This window comes from Mycetomoellerius zeteki, unplaced genomic scaffold (genome assembly GCF_001594055.1).
Source record: "Mycetomoellerius zeteki isolate Tzet28-1 unplaced genomic scaffold, Tzet1.0 scaffold821, whole genome shotgun sequence".
In the NCBI taxonomy this organism is placed as follows: Eukaryota; Metazoa; Arthropoda; class Insecta; order Hymenoptera; family Formicidae; genus Mycetomoellerius; species Mycetomoellerius zeteki.
Window position 1 is genome coordinate 1 of NW_017257853.1, and position 23,468 is coordinate 23,468.

Consider the following 23,468-nt stretch of genomic DNA (forward strand, 5'->3'; position numbering starts at 1 on the left):
TGTTGAGTCTGCTGAACGCAGCCTTTAATAAAAGGTTGCAACACTTTTTAATTCGATGGTTTTCGGAACGCGCAAAAATTTCTTTTATTAACTGAGTGTACATGGATTATCACCTCTCTTCTCTTTCTCTTTAATGTCTAATTGTATATATCCATCTTATTCTAAGTGCAGAAAGCACGACGCAATGTAATTATAGAACTATCTATTACTGCATCTGTCAGCGACAAGATACCATTATATCTCGGAATTTCTAAATAGGAGAGCAATCCTTGACGAAAATAAAAATCGGAGCATAAAAGTCGAATAGGGAAAAGTAACAATAAGATCGTAAACGAAGCTCCTAGGAAACGAAATGTAAGAGGCATTTAAGTAAGCTTTTTTTACCTTTCAATCCTAATTTTCGTCTTCTAGAAGCTTCCATCACTCGATCTCTCTTTAGATAGTTCCAGTCAGTTTAGTACAGTCTAATGCAGGAAGAATGGACGAATCCAACGATTTGGAAATTGCGGGATTTGTGTTGTAACATCCGTGAATCTTGGGGCCTTGGGCAAGCCGGAAGTATACGGTTCTCGAGTCAACTTTGTTGTTAATCGAAGTTTTCCGTAAATTTTTCCTCATTGCGTGCCCATTTTCTTCCACCGATCAGTTAATTAAAAATTGCGAGAATATTTATCGTCTAGAAATCAAAACTGAAGAAACGAAGAGCAGTTTCATTTAAGCTGACATCCTACAGTCCGCAATCGACCATCTTTGTAACAACTCTCTCTCTTTACAACTCTGCCGTCTCTGCCACACTCGCGAAGATCTTTGAAGCGTTGCTCCGCATTGTCGCTTTTCGTCGAATTATTTGCATCTTCGTCGTTCGGAAAAATCGTGCTAGAGCATCATGCCAAAGAATAAAGGTAAGTGCAATCTCGATTCTATCCTGCGTCTTGAATCCTCGAATTTTCAATTGTCGCATTTTGCGAATTCACTAATGTGGTTAAGTTAACTTAACCTAATTCGCGTCAACGTCATCCTCGAGGCGACTCAAGTCTCAAGTATTTTCACCCTTTCGCGAGACTCGCTGAAAACATTATCACGCGAGCTATGCTCTGTCCGCAGGAAAGGGAGGTAAAAATAGGAGAAGAGGAAAGAATGAGAACGAGACTGAAAAGAGAGAGCTGGTGTTCAAGGAAGATGGACAAGGTGAGAGGGAAACATGGTGCGAATGACGCGACGTCTTCTCGGGAATGAGTGTCGATGATTTATTCGATGTTTGTTTTGCGCAGAATACGCTCAAGTGACAAAAATGCTGGGCAACGGTAGGTTAGAAGCCATGTGTTTCGATGGGGTCAAACGATTGTGCCACATTCGAGGCAAGCTGCGGAAGAAGGTGTGGATTAATCAAGGAGACATCATACTGATTGGACTGCGAGACTACCAGGACGCCAAGGCAGACGTTATATTAAAGTACACGTCTGATGAAGCACGTAACTTGAAGACTTACGGCGAATTCCCAGAAACTGGTAAGTAGTATTCTAGCACAAACGTTTTGCAATGGAAATTGCGGAGTGTAGTTTAGTAGACCTCGCAGAATTTTTGATTAAATTTTTAATCTTGATAATCTTATAAATTATCTTATAAGTTGTGAAATAAAATTTTTTATCGAAAAAATTTCTGTTTTATATATTTTCTAACATAAAATTTTCTCTTAGTGCGTATCAACGACACAGTGACCTTCGTGGAAGATGGATTCGATGAAGACATCGAATTTGGGGATGAAATTAGTGACGATGATGAAGATGATGTTGACAATGTAAGTTTTTATATACTTACTTTTTAAAATTGTATGTATATTCTATCTGTTTATATTATATTATAATTTGTTTATATTATAATTTTTTAGCTTTTCTACACTTGTTTTATATGCAATAGCAATTAAAAAGTTTAGTCTATATTTTTCTCTTTATTTTTTTATATTTAGTTTTATTTTTTTAGTATAGGTAGTAAAAACTGAATAGTGTTACATTCAGCATGTGATATACCATTCTCCTTACAGATCTGATGACCCGCAGTTTAATAATAAAAACGGTACATCACAAGAATGTATATGGGGACATCTATTCATTTCAAAAATACAATTACACAACGTCAAAGTTTCCTTCTGTCGAGTAGCTCATCTCGCTGTATGTATCTACAAATAAATCATCTGTTTATGGATAACATCGTGTTCCAGTTTGAATAGTTGTTTTTAATATTTGTAAATTTTTATAGGAGCATAAATTCTTTCAAATAGCGAAATTACAAATATTTAGCATATTGAGTTAAATTTTGCGTACGCGTCAGATTAACGAGATCTACGTTTGTACATAATCAATATGCATGCCACCTTTATATGATCGTTTTTCTTTGTATATTTCCTTTTTATTTACGTCATATATTATCTGCCAATTTGTGAAATACACATATACATATATTATTATTAACTCAGAAAATGAAATATCACTATATATCACTCAGTAAGTACTCTTTTTATATGTTTGAATGTCTCTCATTAAAAATTACCTTTCAGGAAGCGAAGTAACGTACAATTAGACTTGTCAAATTTTGATGAGATTTTAGAACTACTACTAGTATAAATTGCTAAATTAATAAATTAAATATTAAATTAATAAAAAACGCATGAGAAGGAATAAGTTCTCTGTAACGTTCCTGTCTTAGCGTTCTTTTATTATAGTTTCAATCGGTTAACACATACGTTGTTAATAATATAGCTATTCAATACAACACGTAACGCGTGCCACATTTAATTCTTAGGACATGCGTTTTGTTATGTAATCAGTGCAATTGTTCAATGCATATTCTTCGTCGTAAAAGGAGATTACAGTGTGTGTTGCATTTCGATATTATTTGGTATTAGCAAAGGCGAAAATGTGCAAATTAATTATTTGTATCATTTTTATTTCGATAAAAAAATTCTGGGTAATATTGTTTAGATTCTAATGTAAAAGCGGAACAATAATTTGATTGTGAACTTGGACTTTTTTCATTAAATAAAATTGCGTATGTAAATGGAAGAAAATATATACTTACTTTCCCACATCTTTTCCCTGTAACGTATCGACTAGAAGATTTATACAGTATCTCTCTTTATAAAAAAAAGATTTATAATATGAAGAATGTATACTTACGTAAAATTGTCCTGTTTAGTTCATATCCGAAATATACTAGTTTTCTTTAAAAAAAAAATTTGATAGAATATTTGAAAACAGAATGTTGAATAGAATATTTGAAAACAATAAAAAATATTAGATCAGTTAGATGAAAGAAAAATATACACATAAAAATAGATACCGATTGATATTTATCGAATGTCCAAATATAAAATGAAAGAATGAGATAGGTGTCCTCTTTCCTTATCTTTCCATTGTAGAGGACATTGTAATTCTGATGCAACATTTTATTTATTATGCCGCTGATAGTTCTATCACATAATAGTATAGTAAATTATAGTCTCTTTCCTTTTTGATACCTTGACGCCATGCAATGCTATTGTAGTAATAGCTTAATGCCATTATAGTATTGAGGAGGGACATGTAATTAGTATAGGGGGAATATACTTGACTGTTTGACGTATTACGTTGTCCACAAAAATTAACTTGTACAAAAGTATGTGAGATATAAAGCATTAATTCGACTCTGGCACGTCAATGCTCCATTGATAAGTGGTGCAAATATTACATGTGTTTAGAACAATATTTTCGTATTACATTTGTCGGTAGCATTAAATACAAAGTATATTGCTATTGCACGTAGAACATATCGTTTCTATGTCACGTACGTAATATAACCACGTATAGCTGCACATATATCTGTATAATGATACGTACAAAATATTTTTCCCGGGAAATAAATCATGAAACATCGTTGATAGCGTTGAAGCACCAGCGTCGTGGTATTCGTAATGAATTATGTACCAAATGTGACGACAATACATGGGAGCATATTATTTTATTTTGATGCGCGTGTGTGATTGTGCCTTTGGTCCTTAGGTCAGATAGGCTCTAGGCAAGTCTATTAAACGTAGTATAACAGTCATTATAGATAATAATTTATAAACTTCAGATAGCATAATCATATCTTTCAATATATTATACATTAATAGAATAGCTTATTTAAATTTTGTTGTTCTTTTAAATATATTTATATATTATATGATTTTCCTTCCTTCCTCTTTGCGCTCATTAAAATTGTGTCGTACACTGAAAGCTAACATCGGCTTAGATATTAAAACGAATTCGCATCGCCCGGATTTTAGACAACATAATCCCTACATTATAACGAGTCTTTAGATGTTATTCCAGTTTACATTGGTTCACGTGAATGATAACGTTGACAATATAACCGCATCGAGCTTACAATTAACGAGCATGTAACATTTATTTAGGGACTCGCTATATAAATAAAATATTCCTGTTATAGCGCCTTACAATTATTACAATCCATAGTACACTTATTTATATATATATATATATATGAAAAAAAAAATATAATATATAATATATAATATATAATATATATATAAGTTATGCTAAGAAATTATCATATATACAATTAAAAATTGTTAGGAAATATCCTTTAAACAAGTTAAATTTATACATTATGTGTTCCGATGCATAAAAACATTTCTCACTGTTAATCAAATCAACACGGCCGGTGCGCACAATGGTCCGGTATCTCTCACGGCTCCTTTTTTTTTATTGTGCCAGAACTCGCGACTTGAATTGAATAACAATAAGAAATTTCCTTATTCCCGTTTTCAGAAACTTCGTCAAATGTCCACTGCCGAAAGTGTTAATGAAGAATATATATATGTATTGCCGATCTATTAAGCGATATATTGCGCGCGGATAGAGAGATAACCATTCTAAAGCTTAAACGGACTATTCTTGCGAGAATCTTTCTGATTTAGACGATCGCTGATATCAGCAGATCGCTCATTCGATCTTATCTTGTTGCGTTCTCGCTTTTTTCGCGTTTCTTCTCGACATGCCCCATCGTCTCCACACTTCATACTTTCTTTCCCTTCCATTTCGCATAATGTCTTCAAACAACACGAAAAAGCACATACATGGACGGGTTGGCATAGTGAAGACTAGCGCGAATCGGCTAGTCGGACTAGCAACGACATACGCAAATACATCATCATCATCATCATCATCATCATCATCATCATTATCGTCATCATTATTATTCATCTTCGATTGCGAGATTCCGACGAACGCAAAGAGATAAGGCAACCGAGCGGAACGGAAAGGCAAGCAAACTCGAAGCATAGGCCATGAGCGTGATAGTAAATCATTGTGCATGCTTTTGTGTGGTTTGAGAGAGATAGCACCCCGAAGGAGCGAACGTTTTTATGTGCCCCCGATCCTATCGTGATCGTAAATTCTTCGCTCGACGCCCAAGGACACGCCAAGTCCGAGGGCCATCGAAGTGCTTCCCTCCAAAGGTAAAGGATCAATAATCGACGAGGGGATCGATGTCGAGAACCCGACGGCGATTTCTTCTTCTTTCCTTATTGCAAATTCGAAGGGTGGAACATGCACGTTACTCCTAATGATCCTTCCTCTCCTCCGACATGAACGTGTCCATGATCTTCTGCATCGATTCCCGCAAATCGTCCGTGTCACCAGTTCCTGTAGATGATATCGTCCTCGTTTCCGTTCGCGTGGTTGTCGTTATACTGCAAGAGATGATTTTTTTTTAGATTACATTTATTTTTACGCAAGTTTTTTCAACTTTTCGATTTTTCCATGAGCTGTGATTATTGTATACAGCGCGAGGAAAAAGCGTTAAATAATTTTCGAAACGAACAGCGTCGTGACCGAGAGATAAAAGTAAAAAAATATCTGTTTTTGTCACTGTAAGAGACAATAATCAACGTATCTGTCCTTGATATATTAAAAAAAGAGAAAAAAGATCATAATTCATATGTACCTTTCCTGAGTGACAGGATCCACCTCGATCGTTGTCGTTTCCATGAAGGATGGCTCGCTATGTTGCAAAAAGTCAGATTCTGCGACAACAAATGAGAACAAATCAAACACCTGCTTTGTGCGCTTCACTGATGCGGCGGATTTTGCTATTTCGCTGCTGCGTGTTTTACATAGAAAACAATTACGAATCGTATATATATATGCATATATTTATATATACATATATATATTTATATATATTTCAATTTTACATCATGCCCAAAACAAGGGGGTAAAATACTAGACACATATAAAAAAAATTACAACACCGCTAAACATTTGACGATACATAATATAATATATATGTTATATGTATATAATAACGCATTTTCACCCAACTAGCCAAACTATATGCAACCGTTTTCCTCACGTGTGATCTCCCTCTGCACGTGGATCACGGCAAATATTATATCTCGCGTGATGTGTGTATATGTATATATTTTATATATAGTATATATATATATACACATACACTTAATTGTACAACTTTTATTGTGTCTACTACTCTTTTCTCGTGATGCTAATTACTTTTACACGTGTGCTACAAGCTGTAAGTCATCTCAAACTCGGCCGAATTCCTATGTATCAATTATGATTTAATATAGTGACTACGTATAGTGACTAATCACAGGGAATCTAATAAATCGTGGTACAATCGACGAAATGATTTCTCGCTTCATGTACGAAAAGATAAAAAGTAATTGTGTTACTGACATAATAATCCTAAATAGCAGTTTGATATATAGATCCAATTTCTTTTGGTACCAAGAAGTGTAATAGGACTTTTATAAAATCCTATTAGATGTAAACGGAAAAATGCTAATTAACAAAGACTGTGTTCCAAATTTACTGCCAGTGGTGAAAATTTATAGTTTACGTTACGTACCGTAGAGTCTCAGCACTGACAGTGAAATTTGGAATATAGCTAAAATTAAAAAAGGAACTGAATTAATTTTGATTTTACAACATAAGACAAACTTAGGATTTATTGACTCTTTGTGTTCACTTTTTGTACATAAGTAATCGTTCTGCTATTTAGGTTCGCTTGAAAAATCAGCTACGTTTCATAGGAAGACAGCACCGTTGTAATAGCGCTTAGAGATAAACGCTCGTTGATCTGTAGTTAATTAAGTACGACGATATTATTACTGAGTAATATTCGGAATACTTCTCAGTACGATTGTGCTGCGCGCAGCGAGCTCGTGTAAAGCGCTGATAAAAGCCGCTGAACAAAGCATTTAGCAGTTAGTCGTATATAAGAGATGTAGATACTCAACGTTCTCGATACAACAAAAGATTATACTACGGTAAAAACTGAAAGTGGTGTTTTCTTGACAATTTGGTAAATAAATCCGGATAGTATATTTATTTGGATAAAATTTGAAAATATGATATTGTAACAGAAACGAATTATTAATTCGAGATCTCAACAGCATTCGAAATGGAGCAACGATAACTCTGAAGATACAAGATCAAAAAGATTCTCCACTGTATAGATATTTTTCCACTATCGTACGCACGACGAAAATACACATCTTTCTCTGGTAAACAATGTTACCGAAATTAAAAAAGAGAAGTTATCAAATATCGATACGATTTTCATATGCGAGTCTACCGCCCTTTGGTTTTGACCGTAGTTTTGCACAAAACGCTCCATAAGATTTGGCAGCCATTTCATAGGAGCCCGTACTAACTACATTAGTTAGTATTGTTAGACGAACGGTCAAGTGTTGCTGGTGTATTATTGCGAATAATTTGGTGATACATTAATTCCTGATGCGAAAAATACGTTAATGTATATTCTCGCGGAGATTGTGACTTCTTCAGAGCGACGCTAAATCATTTTACTTAAGTCGATCTTCACGTCTGGCACGTCAAAATAAGAAATATATTGGACGAATTGGGAAACTCAAATGTTCAAGGATACTGAATCAATAAAGCACGCGTGGCATGCGCTAATCGACGCTTGGATATTGAATGACGCCATCGAAATGATTATTACGTTTACAGTTCGAACAGCAAACCGCTGATAAGAAGAACGATTACAGACTCAAGGGATGCGAAGAAGAAACATAAATATCGTCTGTCTCGGTTCTCCATCTGGGGATTGAAACCTGATGTAATTCCGGGGAGTCCGCCTTTCGATGCGTCGAAATGGTGCTGAAATCCAAACTCGCCGGAGTTATATCGGTTCTTAGTCCCTTTCGCACTGTCTTTCGACGTACGTTTGCAGTTCTGCGGGATCGGAAGGGTCGGATTCGGTGGTGGACTTGTTAAAAAGCCGCAGCATATCGATTGGTGCAACGCAACTTGCTGTCACTTTTGGTGCCTTTCGAGATGTAGCCATATGTGTACTCATCCGTATATTGATAGAATCCGAAACAAGCTGCATACCTTGTGCTTGCACACGTGTATAGACACGATACATATACATACGCTTAGACATTACTTACATGACGATTCGCCTAACAATCCTAACGTGACTAAAAAAACACGATTGTTGGTCCCTCTACACTTTAGCTTTATCTTGAGTTGCTTATTGTCAGAAGAGAGCTAGAGGGGTATTAGTGATCTATAGGATACTTGAAAGTAAAACAAAAAAGAAACAGGAAAAGGGAGAAAAAGAAAAAAGATAAAAACGGAAAACTAGAAATAAAGAGAGAGAGGAGAGTGGGAGCTTTTTGGTACGGCGAAGGTACATGCATGTAGGTATAAAACATATCTTTCTATTGAGTGGAGTGGTAAAATCATCGTGCCCCGATAACGGGGTAGTACGCAAAAGTAAAACAGCTACTACGGGCTAGATTTAGATTACGAAATACGATACAAAGATGCAGTCATGCGGGGGAGTGTCAATGTCAATATTCATGCAGGCCGTACTCCAGAAAAAAGAAAGCTTGCGGAACAAATTTCGTCGATCGCGGGAGTTTACCTGCCTTCTCGAGATAAACGATGACTTATCACACGTAATCGATATCGGTACAAAAGAGTGTTCCTTTGTGTGACAGAAGGTACTTCAGTTTTATAAATACCATTGATTGCGCGTTTTTCAATCTTCCTCACTATTCGCCGGAATTGTTAAGATCAACGCTGGCGTTCAATCGAAGTAAAATCTTCCTTATAAGTAGTTACGCAAATAAACTAACTTCGAAATCATTGCGATTGCAAGTGATTTGAAAAACGTACAAGTAGATTTCAGTATTATATACGAATATCACATTCGAATAAATATATCTGTTGACAAAGTTTTATGCATCATAGAACATTGTATACTTAATGTAATATTGATACAAGCCCTAAGCACACCTTGCATGACAATAATCAAAGATATCTATGAATTATGTACATTTTCTTCAAAAGTGACGCATTCAAAGCAATCATCTGATTAATGTGTATTATAACTTCAGAATTTCTTAATCTCTTCGCTTATAAAAGTACACAATCAAGTGAACTCGTAAGAATGATATATAATTGGTTATATCATTTTTTTAAGCAAATCAACAAGCATTGTTCAGGGAAAATTTGAATCGTGTCACTTTTGAAAATAAAATAAAATATTGAGTAACGATATTAGCAGTTCAGATTTCTATCGTGATAACCGTAAAAGCCTGGTTTTTAAAAAAGTTTAATATTATAAAATGGTATATATATTCTTTAATAAAAAAAATAAATAATGTGAAGGGTAATCGTACCCGGTTTGCCTCGGGACATTGTTAGACAGAGTGTAGATGAACATTTGTGGCTCCAGAGCAAGTATAAGTGCTATTAGAAGTATCAGCACAGCGACAGCTATGCTCGTCCAACACGCGCAGCTGGCTCTACCGGATGTCTTCATCCTAGTCTTCGGTTCTATCGTATTACCTGAGCAAATCGACCGTACCATACCGTGTGTTTCTGCCACTTAAAGATTATCAATTGCCATGAATTATGGTCGCATATGTGAATATATGATCAGTTGATTGATTGATTGATTAATTGATTGATTGATTGGCTGATTGATAGAATGATGGCTCCACCGCCATGTAATTAGTATGAGAAAGCCGAAAATAACAGGATAGTCACATTCTATCTCGAAAGTCAAAATCGAGATAAATTAATTTTATCATTATTAAACAGTATGCTTACGATTAAACTCTCGTAGATTCAAAAAATATTCCTGATATTTCAATTTATCACCAAATTAAGAAGCTTCGAAAGATAAACTCAAGATTTAATCGCGTAACTATTTTCATTGAATATTATGAGTAACGAAAATAATCTCATGCAATTTTTGGAAAAACTTCTGTGATCTAGTTCACATATTGTTTAGTATTAAATGACCAGATATATGCGTTAAATTTATATCCCATGACGATTTTTTTAAATGTTTGTTGTGATCGTTATATAATTTTTTTTTCAATCATTACAAATGCTCTGTTATTTCGTCAGCGCCATTTCGACAAAATCACGTAAAGTAACTTCGTTAAATCTTATTACATATCACCGAATACATGTACAATGCGCCGATGTGTGACAGATATACGTTTGATCGTTCAACGTGGCTGATCGCGAATGAAAGTATACTAGTCCCAGAAAGCCCCTGATCACAAACCTCTCTCCATCTTAGCCAAGACCAACGGAAAAACAAAAAAGAATGATGTTTTTATCGAACGTTTCCCAAACGAGAAGCAACACTTAGTCGACCACCATTAATCGTACATGTCACAATTCCTCGAAGCACGAAGAAGAATATACCGCATGTTTTATGACTGCAGATTTGTACGACTGCACTTCACAAACTTTATTTTTCCTTCCGGGTCATTACCCTTCTGTAAAAAGGTACGTACGACTCCATCGACATTGATCTTTGTGCAAAACATCACAGATCATGCAATTCCCAAGCAAACAATTCCCATTTTGTTCTTTGCAACCTCAAGTTTCAAGCAATAGAGAGTCAAAGATCCTTGTAATTAAAAATTAACGAAATTACGTTCCAAATTTTCGATTATTTCAAGCTCAAGAAAGGATTTTTTTGAAGTTTTAAAATCTACAGTACTTAATGTACTGCAAAGTATCATAAATAAATAAAAAGACTATATTAAAACTAAGAGAAAATTTCAAATGCAAATTGTAAATGAGCTAACAAAAGATCTTTGACTGTCTCCAAATCCAAATTTACATCCCTGGAACAATTGTACATCTGTGATACCTGTAACTTTAGGATTTGAGTGATCTCAATCGATCAACTTTATCGTTCCAAGGATGATCTTCATCGATCAAGTTCCACCACCCAATATTTATTCTTCTCATCGTGCAACTAGCGGGAAGTACAGGAAAATACATGGGAGTTGCATGCAAAGGTAGCAGGGATTCAACACTAAGGCTCAACGTGTAATAATCTATGTACAAATATAATATATCTTTTCTTTTCTTTCGGGCTCATTCGTTCACATAATCCAGGAGATAACCGATTAGCGAGGGAAAGTTCGAGGGGTATGTACATTGCTTATGCAGAAGGTTAGCTGTGAGAGTGCGGTACCTTGGTCGTCCTCCAACGGGGACAGCTCCGCACCTTCGTGCAGTGCTACATCCGACCCGCTGGAACTGCCCAACGTACGCCTCTTGCTCGGAGATCTTCTTCTAGGTTGCGGCGAACCATCACTATCGGTGTCGCTGTGCATATCGTGCCTTGAACTACCATCGTTCTTGTTGTTGTTATTGTTGTTGTTGCTGGCAAACGTGTCAACACCGCCGCCATTTCCAGAACCGGGTGATGTGTCTTGAGAATACTGCACCTCCCACTGTTCATTCGCCGCTGTCCAAGAGGCGGTCTCTCCGATTTCGGATCTCGTTAATTGTTCCTGAAGGCTTCTTAGAGCGGACTCCGCGTCCCCGTAGCCGCCGCCATCACTGCTGGAAGTTATTGTTCTCACCACCCTTTCGGTCTTCTCGATCTCCGACGTCTCCGACATCACGCGTTGCACCATCTGCACGACATCGTCAGACTCTGATTTGTCAGTCTTTATCGTAGTGGTAGAAGAGTCGCCGAAATCGAAGATCTCGCTGGGTAGCGTATTAGCGACTTGGTTTATCCTCTTGACAACCTCCTCACGCGTTACAGGTTGCAAAGTACTGTCCTCTGACGTCAAAGTCACAGTCCTCACCATCTCTACAATACCACCAGTCTCCAAAAGCTCCTTCAATTTCGTAGGATCGATCGACGAATCGTTGGTCACTGTAGTTGTCCGTATTTGCTTTACGGAGGGAATTATCTCCGTTTTGTCGCTTATCATAGTCTCGGTCAGATCGTCCATTTTGACTGTCTGGATCGCATCGCTCGGTACTTTTTTTTCCTCCTCTATCGTTTCTTTGATCAACTCCCCATCTGTATCCCCAGTAACGTATTTGACGGTTCGCGAAACCGCCTGTGGACCGATGATGTGATCTTCCGAGAACTTTAATGGGACGGATTCGGGATCGTCGTTCGATTTAGGCGCGTGAGGGTCGATTTTAAAAGGTATCTTGCTCTTTGGACTACTCTTGCTCGGTGACTGCATCTCCAGCGTTGGCTTGGAAGGCTGCTCGACCGTTTTATGTGTTCGTGAGGCATCACTAAGTTCCAGATGGAACTCGGGTTTGGTAGACGGCTTGGTGGTGGAGAGACGCGGGGCGGGAACAGGTTGTTTTGATGGAGCAGAAGTAGCATGCCTCTCTACAGTCCCATCAATCTCAGCCGAATCATGCCCTGACCCATCCAAAAGGACATGGACAAGAACAGGAACAAGGACATAAAGCACATTGATACACACTAAGAATTTTAACTCTAGCCCAGCTGCCAAAGTTAGACCGGAAAGATTCGGAGCGTGTCTGCCTTGCATACGCATGTGTACGCGCACATTACGCACTAATTAACGAAAGACTCGCGCTTGGTGCACGCACGCACGCATGTGGGGCATAGGAGAAGCGATCCCGAAGAGATGCATCTCGCGCATGACGTGTGCGCGTGCATTGTGGTTCTGCCCAATTATTTAGTTTTTTTTAGTTAGTATCAATATTGCAACCAGGATTAGTCTGTTTATTGAAAACGAAAGAGAATACACTCATTAAAAAACGGTGTCTGGTTGTGGCGCCTGAGTCTTACTAAAATGTACCATTATGGAAGTAGACGTCGAGAACATTCAGAACATTCCAATTTTTTTTTAAGATCACAATTAATTGAAAAAAGTAAAATCTAAACTATATTTCTTTGGCTTGTCTTTTTTCCCAGAGAGATCACTTTCTCGCCAATATGACGATATCACAATTTGCTGGACACGCTATACAACTGGCTAAACTACTCGATGAGTATATATTATATATAGATTAGTTTTTACGAGCAAATGAAAACTCTATTTCTTGTCTTCGACAATACAAAAAAGAGATCGGTAACTATTTAGTAAGACGTGCGCACAGTATCAATTAGTGTGAAAGCGTCGGCAGGTGCTAACTATGGAAGATAAAGCTAAATATAAATGAGGGCACCAAAAAACAAAGTCTTCTACCGTTACTGATCTTCGATCGGAGATGATGATCCGCGTATGTGAATTCTTTTACATTTTACTCGAGTCGATTTTACGTTACCTGTTTTCGTCGAGGTGTACGCCTGATCCGCCAAGTTTTGTGCTCGTCGTGCAGCCTCTTTGGTCACGTCTGAAAAGTTCATAGAGAAAAAAATTGAGTTTACATTGGGAATCGGCAAATACGACATTGAAAGCAATGATTCAACAAAGATTAGATGATGGATGATGTTTTTTTTTCTCTGCATGGCATACCTCGGTTCATGCTTCGCTAGTTGTGGTATTCCTGTTAATTTCAATGAGACATAATTACCGCATAATCGTAAATACGTGATCTCTATATGTTATATACGCTACAAACGAAAAAAAAAGAGACACGGTTGGGACGACAAAATAAGATTCCGGCGTTCAAGTAGTAATACTAGGAAAATTATCCATCGTGGTAAAAGAGACGTTTAAAAAATAGCGCAAAAAACCTGGAATCATGCATTAAATAGATGTTAACAAAATCGTTAAGACGTAACTGAAAATAATTGCAGCAAATAATTAAATGTAGTACATATAGGTATATCGTTTGTTCTATTCGATATTAATCAGATGTTTCTTTGAAGCTTCATATTATAACAAACTCTTCCTGATTTAGATTTCATCTTAAATACATATAATCATATAATTAAACACATCGTCTTATTCATGTAAAATTGGTTTTGATTAACAATATACCCATTCGATACACATGGAAACATAAAGAAAATTTAAAACAATACACAGAAAATTATAATAGGAACAAGCGGTAGTATGATTGTCTCGGATGTTGTCGATTGGTTCTACGGATTGTAAAATGATGAATTAATGGACTGAAAATGACTGAAAGATTAGAGTGTTAGGTTTCATTAATGACTGACGAAGGTGCATGAATGTATATATATGTATATATATTTTTTTCTTTTTTTGCTCTCTGATGTCACGAGAATAACTAGTAAAACTGAAGTTACAGAGAAGCGTCAACTTAATCATTAATCATGTTACACACAGCTGGTATATGTAATATATAATATATAGATATAGAAATGGATATAACGCAAGATTATTGCAAGATACCTTCGGTTCTACTGTCAGTGAACTCGGCGAGTGAACTGGGTGGCGGTGGGGTCGTTCGCACAGACTTTGTCACGATTGTGGTGACGGAGTGCCGTGTGCGAGGCTCGGGGTGCCCTACCGTGGTTACTGTCTCTACTACTCTACGCGAATTACCCGAATCGTCTGAGCCTGTCTCCTTACCCGGACTTTTCTTTTGTGGAATGCGAGATACTTTCTTAACGCTAACTGTCTCGGTTAAATGCTCGACGCCACCGGACGTCTCTGACCTGCCAGCTATATCGGATTTACGAACTACCTCCTGAGTACTCTCGCCTGTGCGTTTCGATCCTACTCTATCACCGTTTCTTTTTGTCGCTGGCGTTTCAGTTACTTTACCCGTTCTCTTAGTGATAGGCGAAGCTTTGCCCGTGCCTTTCGCGTCCACTGGTAATTGTGATTTCGGGGGACTCTTTCTTGTGGCTTTAACGGCACTGACAGATTTGTCCTTCGCATCAGTTGTAGATTTAGCGGATTTATCTTTCGCTTGAGCGAGATCGCCCTTAGTACGAGCTTCTTCCGCGGTTGCTTCCTGCTTGGTCTCTTTCAGGAAGTCCTTCATATCATCCGTTGCATCTTCTACTGCGTGTTTGGCGCTTTTCACCACGCCTGATAGAAAACTGCCTGTTTTTTGTTTGATCTTCTTAGTATCTTTCGCGGTTTTGTCCTTTACAGTCTCCACCGTACTCGTGACTGTATCTGTGCTAGTCGCCAATTTTCCTTTAACTACTCGTGTATCTTCTTTCACTTCGCTTACGACGGCATCTTTGGTGCGTTTAGTCTTCTGTGTCACATCTTGATCAGCAGACTTAACTTTACCCCCGGCTTGCGTCACACTATGCCCTATCTTACTTCCCGCCGCTTTCACAGTAGAGATCGTTTTGTCCTTCGCACCTTTTATATTGGAAAGACTCTTCTCTTTTGCGTCTTTTGTGTCTTTCACAACTTTACCCGTAGAGGTTTTAATTTCATTAACGACTTTATCCTTTGCTTTTTCCAGTTCTTTCGATCTTGCCATCGCGGCTTCTCTAGCAAATGCTTCATCAGCAGCTGCTTCTTGCCTGGTTACTTCCAGAAAGTCCTTCACGTCGTCGGAAATTTCCTTTCCTGTTTGCTTTGCACTCTGAATAACTCCAGACAGGAAATCTGAACTCGTATCCTTTGCCTTTTTAGCATCTTTCACAAGTTCATCTTTGGCTGCTTTGGCACCGTCAGCGACAGCATCGGCACTTGTTAATAATTTATCCTTCATCGCCTTTGTATCTTCTTTTATTTCTTTATCGAGACTTTCTCTGGCATCCCCTATACCATGTGCAATATCCATGGTTTTAGATTCTATTTTTTCACCAATCTTCTTTGTTTCAGTCGCTTGCTTATCAACTGCAATCTTCGTGGTGTCCGCTACTTGAGTCATCGTGTCAGAAATTTTATCTTTAGCGTCCTTAACATCAGCTACTACTTCTTTTGTAACATTCTTTGCACTATCAATAACATCTTTCTTATGTTCCAATTTCTTCACACCAACCGCTGCAATTTCTTTAGCATGAGCTTCTTCTAATTTCGCCTCGTACTTTGTCTCGTCCAGAAATTCTTTAACATCGTCCCTTGCGCTTCCAACAGCATGTTTCGCGCCTTTAACTATTCCCGAAAGAAAACTGGATCCCTTTTCTTTAGCTTTTTTCGCTTCTTTAGTTGCCTTATCCTTAGCTGCTTCAGCACCATGGGCCACAGTTTCAACTTCCCCAGCCAATTTCTCTTTCACCTTTTTTGTATCATCCTGTACTTCTTTGACAACTGCATCTTTGGTATCTGCAACTTTTTGTGCAACGTCCTGTGCTGTTGAATCCAATTTATCACCAACTTTCTTTATTTCTGCTGTCACTTTGTCTTTAGCAGCTTTACTTGCATCTGTAGTCTTCTGAATATCTTCCGAGACTTTTTCAATGACTTTTTCTTTTGTATCTTTCGCTGCAGTGACAGTCTTATCCTTAGTATCTTTTATTCCAGCAACAGCTTGATCAGTTGTATCTTTTACATCAGTAATGATAACATCCTTTTTATGTTCTAATTCTTTCAATCCAGCCGCTGCTGCTTCCTTAGCACGAGTTTTTTCCAGTTCTGCTTCTCGTTTTGTTTCATCTAGAAATTCTTTGACATCGTCTGCTGCGCTATCAACTGAATGCTTGGCACCTTTAAATATTCCCGATAAAAAACCGGATCCTTTTTCTTTAACTTTCTTCATATCTTTAATCGCTTTATCTTCAGCAATCTGGCTACCATCGGCTACAGCACCTATAGCAGATGACACTTTTTCTTTTACCAATTTTGTATCATCTTTCACTTCTATAGCCACTGCATCCTTAACATCTATAGTACCTTGTGCAACATCTTCCGCGGTTGTTTCTATTTTTTCACCCATTCTTTTCGTTTCTGTTATGACTTTCTCACCAACTGCTTTTGTGGTATCAGTAATTTTATGAATATCTTTGGAAATATCATCAGTAACTTTGTCCTTTTTATCTTTTATGGTAGAAACTGTTTTATCATTCGCATCTTTTACATCAGCGACAGTTTTGTCTATTACCTCCTGGACTTCGGCAATCGCAGAGTCTTTTTTGTCTTTTAAACTTTTGAGATCAGCATCCATTTCTTTCTCAGCGCGTTCTTTTTCTATAGAAGCTTCTCTTTTCGTTTCATCCAAGAATTCCTTGACGTCACCAGATGCATCTTCTACAGCATGTTTTGCACCTTTAAATATCCCAGAAAAAAAGCCACTTGTTTTTTCTTTCGTTTTCTTCGCTTTATCTTTTGCACTGTCCACAACTTCCGCGACAGAATCAGCGCTTGCTGTCAATTGTCCTTTTATTTTCCTTGTGTCTTTTTTCACTTCTTTAACTGCTGCATCTTTAATATCCTTGGCAGCTTGTGCAACACCTATCGCGGTTTCTTCTACTTTTTCATCGGTTTTTTTCGTTTCTGCTACTACTTTCTCGCCGGCTGTTTTCGTGCTATCGGCAACTTTCTGCACATCTTTGGAAATTTTTTCGACAATTTTATCCTTTTGATCTTTAACAACAGAAACTGCTTTATCCTTTGCATGTTTCGCATCCTCTGCTGCTTGTTCAATTTCAGCTGCTAATTTCTCCTTCATCTTTTTCGTATCATCCTGTACTTCTTTGACAACTGCATCTTTGGTATCTGCAACTTTTTGTGCAACGTCCTGTGCTGTTGAATCCAATTTATCACCAACTTTCTTTATTTTTGCTGTCACTTTGTCTTTAGCAGCTTTACTTGCATCTGTAGTCTTCTGAATATCTTCCGAGACTTTTTCAATGACTTTTTCTTTTGTATCTTTCGCTGCAGTGACAGTCTTATCCTTGATATCTTTTATTCCAGTAACAGCTTGATCAGTCGTATCTTTTATGTCAATAACAGCATCTTTTTTATGTTCTAATTCCTTCAATCCAGCCGCTGCTGCTTCCTTAGCACGAGCTTCTTCCAATTCTGCTTCGCGTTTCGTTTCATCTAGAAATTCTTTAACATCGTCCGTTGCGCTTTCAACAGAATGCTTGGCGCCTTTAAATATGCCTGACAGAAAACCGGATCCTTTTTCCTTTGTCTTCTTTGCTCCTTTAACTGCTTTATCCTTGACAGTCTCAGCACTTTCGGTCACAACTTCAACTCCAGCTGTCATTTTCTCTTTCATTATTTTGGTTTCATCTCTAGCTTCTTTAATGGCTGCGTCTTTCGAATGCGAAATTCCATGTGCAATGTCTTGTACTGTTGAATCCAATTTCTCACCAGCTTTCTTTACTTCTGATGTTGCTTTATCTTTAGCAGCTTTACCTATATCAGTAGTTTTCTGAATATCTTCTGAGATTTTCTTAGTGATAGTATCTGTCGTATCTTTTGCTGCGACAGTTTTATCTTTAGCTTTTTTTATTTCAGCGACAGTTCGATCTGCCGTGTCTTTTACGTCACTGACAATAGCATCTTTTTTATGTTCTAATTCTTCCAAATCAGCAACTGCTGCTTCTTTAATACGAGCTTCTTCCAATTCTGCCTCATGTTTTGTTTCATCTAGAAATTCTTTGACATCATCTGCTGCGTCTTCTACAGCGTGTTTCGCACCTTTGAAGATACCAGAGAAGAAACCACCTGTTTTTTCCTTAGCTTTCTTCACTTCTTTCGTCGTTTTATCCTTTGCACTATCAATAGCATCTGCAGCTGCATCAACGCCTGTTACTAATTTATCTTTAATTTTCTTTGTATCTTCCTTTACTTCTTTAATTGTAGCATCTTTAGTATCCTTGGTAACTTGCGCAACATCTGCTGCAATTTCTCCTGTTTTTTCACCGATTTTCTTCGTTTCCGCTGCTACTTTCTCACCAACTGCTTTCGTGGTATCAGCAACTTTCTGAGTATCTTTGGAAACTTCTTCGACAATTTTATCCTTTTGATCTTTAACAGCAGAAATTGCTTTATCTTTTGTATGTTTCATGTCAGCTGTGGCTTTATCTGCAACATCTTTTACACCTGTTACCGCTGCATCTTCTTTATCTTTCAAGTCTCTAAGTTCCGATGCAATTTTTTCCTTAGCACTTTCTTCTTCCAATTGAGCATCTCTCTTTGTCTCATCCATAAATTCTTTAACATCGTCAGCAGCATCTTCTACGGCATGTTTAGCGCCTTTAAATATACCAGAAAAGAAACCACCTGTTTTTTCTTTAGTTTTTTTTGCTTCTTTTGACGCTTTATCCTTTGCACTGTCTGTTGCATCCGCTGCCACATCAACGTCTGCTGCCGCTAATTTTTCTTTCACTGATTTTGCATCGTCTTTTACTTCTTTAATTGCTGTATCTTTAGTATCCTTGGCAGCTTGTGCAACATCCGACGCAGTTTCTTCTAATTTTTCCCCGATTTTCTTAGTTTCCTCTGCTACTTTCTCACTAGTTGTTTTCATGACGTCGGCAACTTTCTGCGCATCTTTGGAAACTTTCTCGACAACTTTATCTTTTTGGTCCTTTAGTGTAGAAACTGTTTTATCTTTTGCATCTTTTACATCGGTGATGGCCTTGTCTGCGGCCACTTGAACTCCAGTAATAACAGCGTCTTGCTTATCTTTCAAATCTTTGAGACCTGCAGCAACTTCTTCCTTAGCACGTTGTTTTTCTAATGAAGCTTCTCTTTTCGTTTCCTCCAAGAATTCCTTAATATCATCAGTTGCTTCTTCTGCAGCATGTTTTCCTCCTTTAAATATACCAGAAAAGAAACGACCTGTTTTTTCCTTAGTTTTTTTCGCTTCTTTTGTGGCTTTGTCCTTTACGCTGTCCGCAGTTTCCACAGCAGCATCAGCATCTGCTATCAATTTTTCTTTTATTTTTATCGTATCTTCTTTTACATCTTTAATCTTTGCGTCTTTAGTGTCCTTAACACTTTTCGCAATATCTGCAGCAATTTCTCCTGCTTTCTTAGTATCCTTCGAAAGTTCTTCCCCAATTTTATGTTTAGAAATTGCTTTATCTTTCGCATCTTTGACATCAGTAATGACTTGATCAGCAGCTTCTTGAACTTTAGTTGTAACAACATCCTTTTTATCCTTTAGATCTTTTATTCCTGCGTCAATCTTCTCTTTAACATGTTCTTCTTCTAAAGCGGCTTCTTTTTTGGTCTCATCTAAAAATTCTTTGACGTCGTCAGCAGCATCTTCTACGGCATGTTTCGCACCTTTAAATATTCCGGAGAAGAAACCACTCGTTTTTTCTTTAGCTTTTTTTGCTTCTTTCGTCGCTTTTTCTTTGGCACTATCCGCAGCTTCTGCAGCGGTATCAACACCTGCTGCCAATTTTCCTTTCACTAATTTCGTATCTTCTTTTAATTCCTTAACTGCTGTATCTTTAGTGTCTTTAATATCTTGCACAACATCCGCTGCAGTTTCTTCTATTTTTTCATCAACTTTTTTCATTTTTGTTACTACTTTTTCACCGCTTGTTTTCGTCGCATCAGCAATTTTCTGTACATCTGTCGAAATTTCTTCCACAATTTTATCCTTTTTGTCTTTAGCAGTAGAAATAACTTTATCTTTTGCCTCTTTCGCGTCATCGGCAACTTTGTCTGCAGCCTGTTGAATACCAGAAACGACCGTATCTTTTTCATCTTTCAAATCTTTAAGTCCTTGAGTAATCTCTTCTTTAGCATGTTCTTTCTCTACTGAAGCTTCTCTTTTCTTCTCATCCAGAAATTCTTTGGCATCGTCAGTTGCATCTTCTACAGCATGTTTCGCGCCTTTAAATATACCAGAAAAGAAACGACCTGTTTTATCTTTAGCTTTCTTTGCTTCTTTCGTCACTTTGTCCTTTGCATTATCCGCAGCTTCTACGGTAGCATCAGCACCTGCAGTTAATTTTTCTTTTACTAATTTTGCATCTTCTTTTACTTCTTTAATAGCTGCATCTTTAGTATCCTTGGCAGCTTGTGCAACATCTGCCGCAGTTTCCTCTATTTGTTCTCCGATTTTTTTCGTTTCGTCTGCTACTTTCTCACTAGCTGCTTTCGTGGTGTCAGCAACTTTACGCGCATCTTTAGGAACTTCTTCAACAACTTTATCCTTTTTGTCTTTTACTGCAGAGACAGTTTTGTCTTTAGCAGCTTTTGCATCAGTGACGGTTTTATCAGCGACATCTTGAATACTAGTAACAAGAGCTTCTTTTGTATCTTTTAAGTCTTTGACACCTGCAGTAATTTTTTCTTTGGTTTGCTCTTGTTTCAGAGTGGTTTCCTTCTTTGTCTCGTCTACAAATTCTTTTACATCGTCAGATACTTCTTCTACAGAATGCTTCGCGCTCTTGAATATTCCCGAAAGAAAACCACTACCCTTTTCTTTAGCTTTCTTTGATTCCTTAATTACTTTATCTTTCGTAGTTGCAGCACTTTCTGCTACAGCATCACCGCCTGCTTTTAATTTTTCTTTTGCTGCTTGTACATCTTCCTTTATTTCCTTCGCTACGCTATCTTTAACATCTGCAACACCTTGCGCGATATTATCGACAATTCGTTTTTCATCTGTAACTACTTTATCACCTGTCGCTTTAGTGACGTCGATAGTCTTTTCGACTTCGTCAATTATTTCCTCAGCAACACGATCCTTAGCTTCTTTCGCTTCGGAAATTATGCGGTCTGTTTTATGCTCCAGATTTTTTAGTTCAGCTTCTGCTGTTTCCTTGACATGTGCTTGCTCTAACGCTGTCTCCTTTTTCGTTTCGTCCAGGAATTCTTTTACATCATCCACTGCGCTATCCGTGGAATGTTTCGATCCTCTAAATATTCCCGAAAAAAAGCCACTAGCTTTTTCTTTAGCTTTCTTCGCCTCTTTAATTGCCTTATCTTTAGTGACTTCTACTGAATCCGATATAGATTCAGCTTTGGCAGCCAACTTTTCCTTTATAACGTTAGCGTCTTCTTTTGCTTCTATAAAAGCTGCATCCTTAATATCTTTCACATCATGTCCAACATCTGCCACGGAAGTTTCTACTTTATCGACTACTTCTTTGGTCTTTGTGACTACGTCATCACGAGCTGCTTTCAAATCATGTGTTGCTTTCTCCATGTCTTTGGCAGCTATATCCACTAACTTGTCTTTCGTATCTTTCGCGGTAGAAACTGTTCTATCTTCGGCATCTTCCACACTCTTAATGGTTTTGTCCACGGCATCCTTTGCACTATGCATTATACCACCTTTCTTACGTTCTAACTCTTCCAATTCTTTAGTCGCTTCCTTTTTGGAATCGCTTACATGTTCCTTCACATCTTCAGGTATATCTTCCGCAGTATGTTTTGCACCTTTGAATATACCAGAAAAGAACCCACTAGTTTTTTCTTTAACTTTCTTCGCTTCTTTTGTTGTTTTATCTTTTGCACTTCCCGCAGCTTCCACAGCAACATCAGCACCTTCTGCTAATTTATCTTTTACGAATTTTGTATCTTCTTTCATTTCCTTGACTGCTGCTTCTTTAGCATTTTTCACATCCTGCACGATATCTGCTGCAGTCTCTTCTATTTTTTCACCGAATTTCTTCGTCTCTGTTGTAACTTTTTCACCGGCTGTTTTTGTAGCATCGGTGACCTTTTGTATGTCTTTGGAAACTTTCTCTGCAATTTTATCTTTCTTATCTTTTACAGTAACAACTGTTTTATCTTTCGTGTCTTTCACATGAGTGATGGTTTTGTCTACAGATCCTTGAACTTCAGTTGCGACAATGTCCTTTTTATCCTTCAAATCTTTAAGTCCCGCAGCAATTTTTTCTTTAGTACGCTCTTCATACAAAACAGCTTCCTTCTTTGCCTCATCCATTATTTTTTTGACGTCGTCATGTTTAGCGCCTTTAAATATACCAGAAAAGAAGCCACCTGTTTTCTCCTTAGCTTTTTTTGCTTCTTTTGACGCTTTATCCTTTGCAGTGTCTGTAGCATCCGCTGCCACATCAACGCCTGCTGCTACTTTTTCTTTCACTAATTTTGCATCTTCTTTTACTTCTTTAATTGTTGCATCTTTAATATCCCTGGCAGTTTGTGCAACTTCTGCCGCTGTTTCCTCCATTGTTTCTCCGATTTTTTTAGTTTCATTTGCTACTTTCTCACCAACTGCTTTCGTGGCATCGGTAACTTTCTGTGCATCTTTGGAAATTTTTTCGATTTTATGCTTTTTGTCTTTTATTACAGAAATTGTTTTATCTTTTGCTTCCTTCGCTTTATCAGCGGCTTTATCCGCAGTTTCTTG

The 23,468-nt window shown here is 37.5% G+C and overlaps 2 protein-coding genes across 17 annotated transcripts in view; one reads left to right on the forward strand and one right to left on the reverse strand.

The window, feature by feature from the left end:
- Window positions 1–609: 609 nt before the first annotated feature.
- eIF1A (eukaryotic translation initiation factor 1A) lies at window positions 610–3,059 on the forward strand. Its single transcript, XM_018459396.1, has 5 exons — window positions 610–902; window positions 1,105–1,188; window positions 1,272–1,508; window positions 1,698–1,798; window positions 2,042–3,059. The coding sequence occupies exons 1-5, from the start codon at window positions 887–889 to the stop codon at window positions 2,045–2,047; spliced, it is 444 nt and encodes a 147-aa protein (XP_018314898.1). The 5' UTR covers window positions 610–886; the 3' UTR covers window positions 2,048–3,059.
- Window positions 3,060–4,997: 1,938 nt separating this feature from the next.
- LOC108729984 (ankyrin-3) overlaps window positions 4,998–23,468 on the reverse strand; it is an 86,921-nt gene continuing 68,450 nt past the window's right edge. For 10 of the 16 annotated variants that reach the window (XM_018459403.1, XM_018459402.1, XM_018459401.1 and 7 more), the window contains 5 exons: window positions 14,657–23,030; window positions 13,620–13,688; window positions 11,539–12,744; window positions 5,983–6,061; window positions 4,998–5,728 (listed from right to left, as the gene is read on the reverse strand). In XM_018459403.1, the coding sequence (XP_018314905.1) occupies window positions 5,599–5,728; window positions 5,983–6,061; window positions 11,539–12,744; window positions 13,620–13,688; window positions 14,657–23,030 (9,858 nt within the window). In that variant the 3' untranslated portion in view covers window positions 4,998–5,598. Of the gene's footprint in view, window positions 5,729–5,982; window positions 6,062–9,712; window positions 9,921–11,538; window positions 12,745–13,619; window positions 13,689–14,656; window positions 23,031–23,468 lie in introns of those variants that run through there. The other 6 variants (XM_018459409.1, XM_018459408.1, XM_018459414.1 and 3 more) reach the window with 6 other exon arrangements.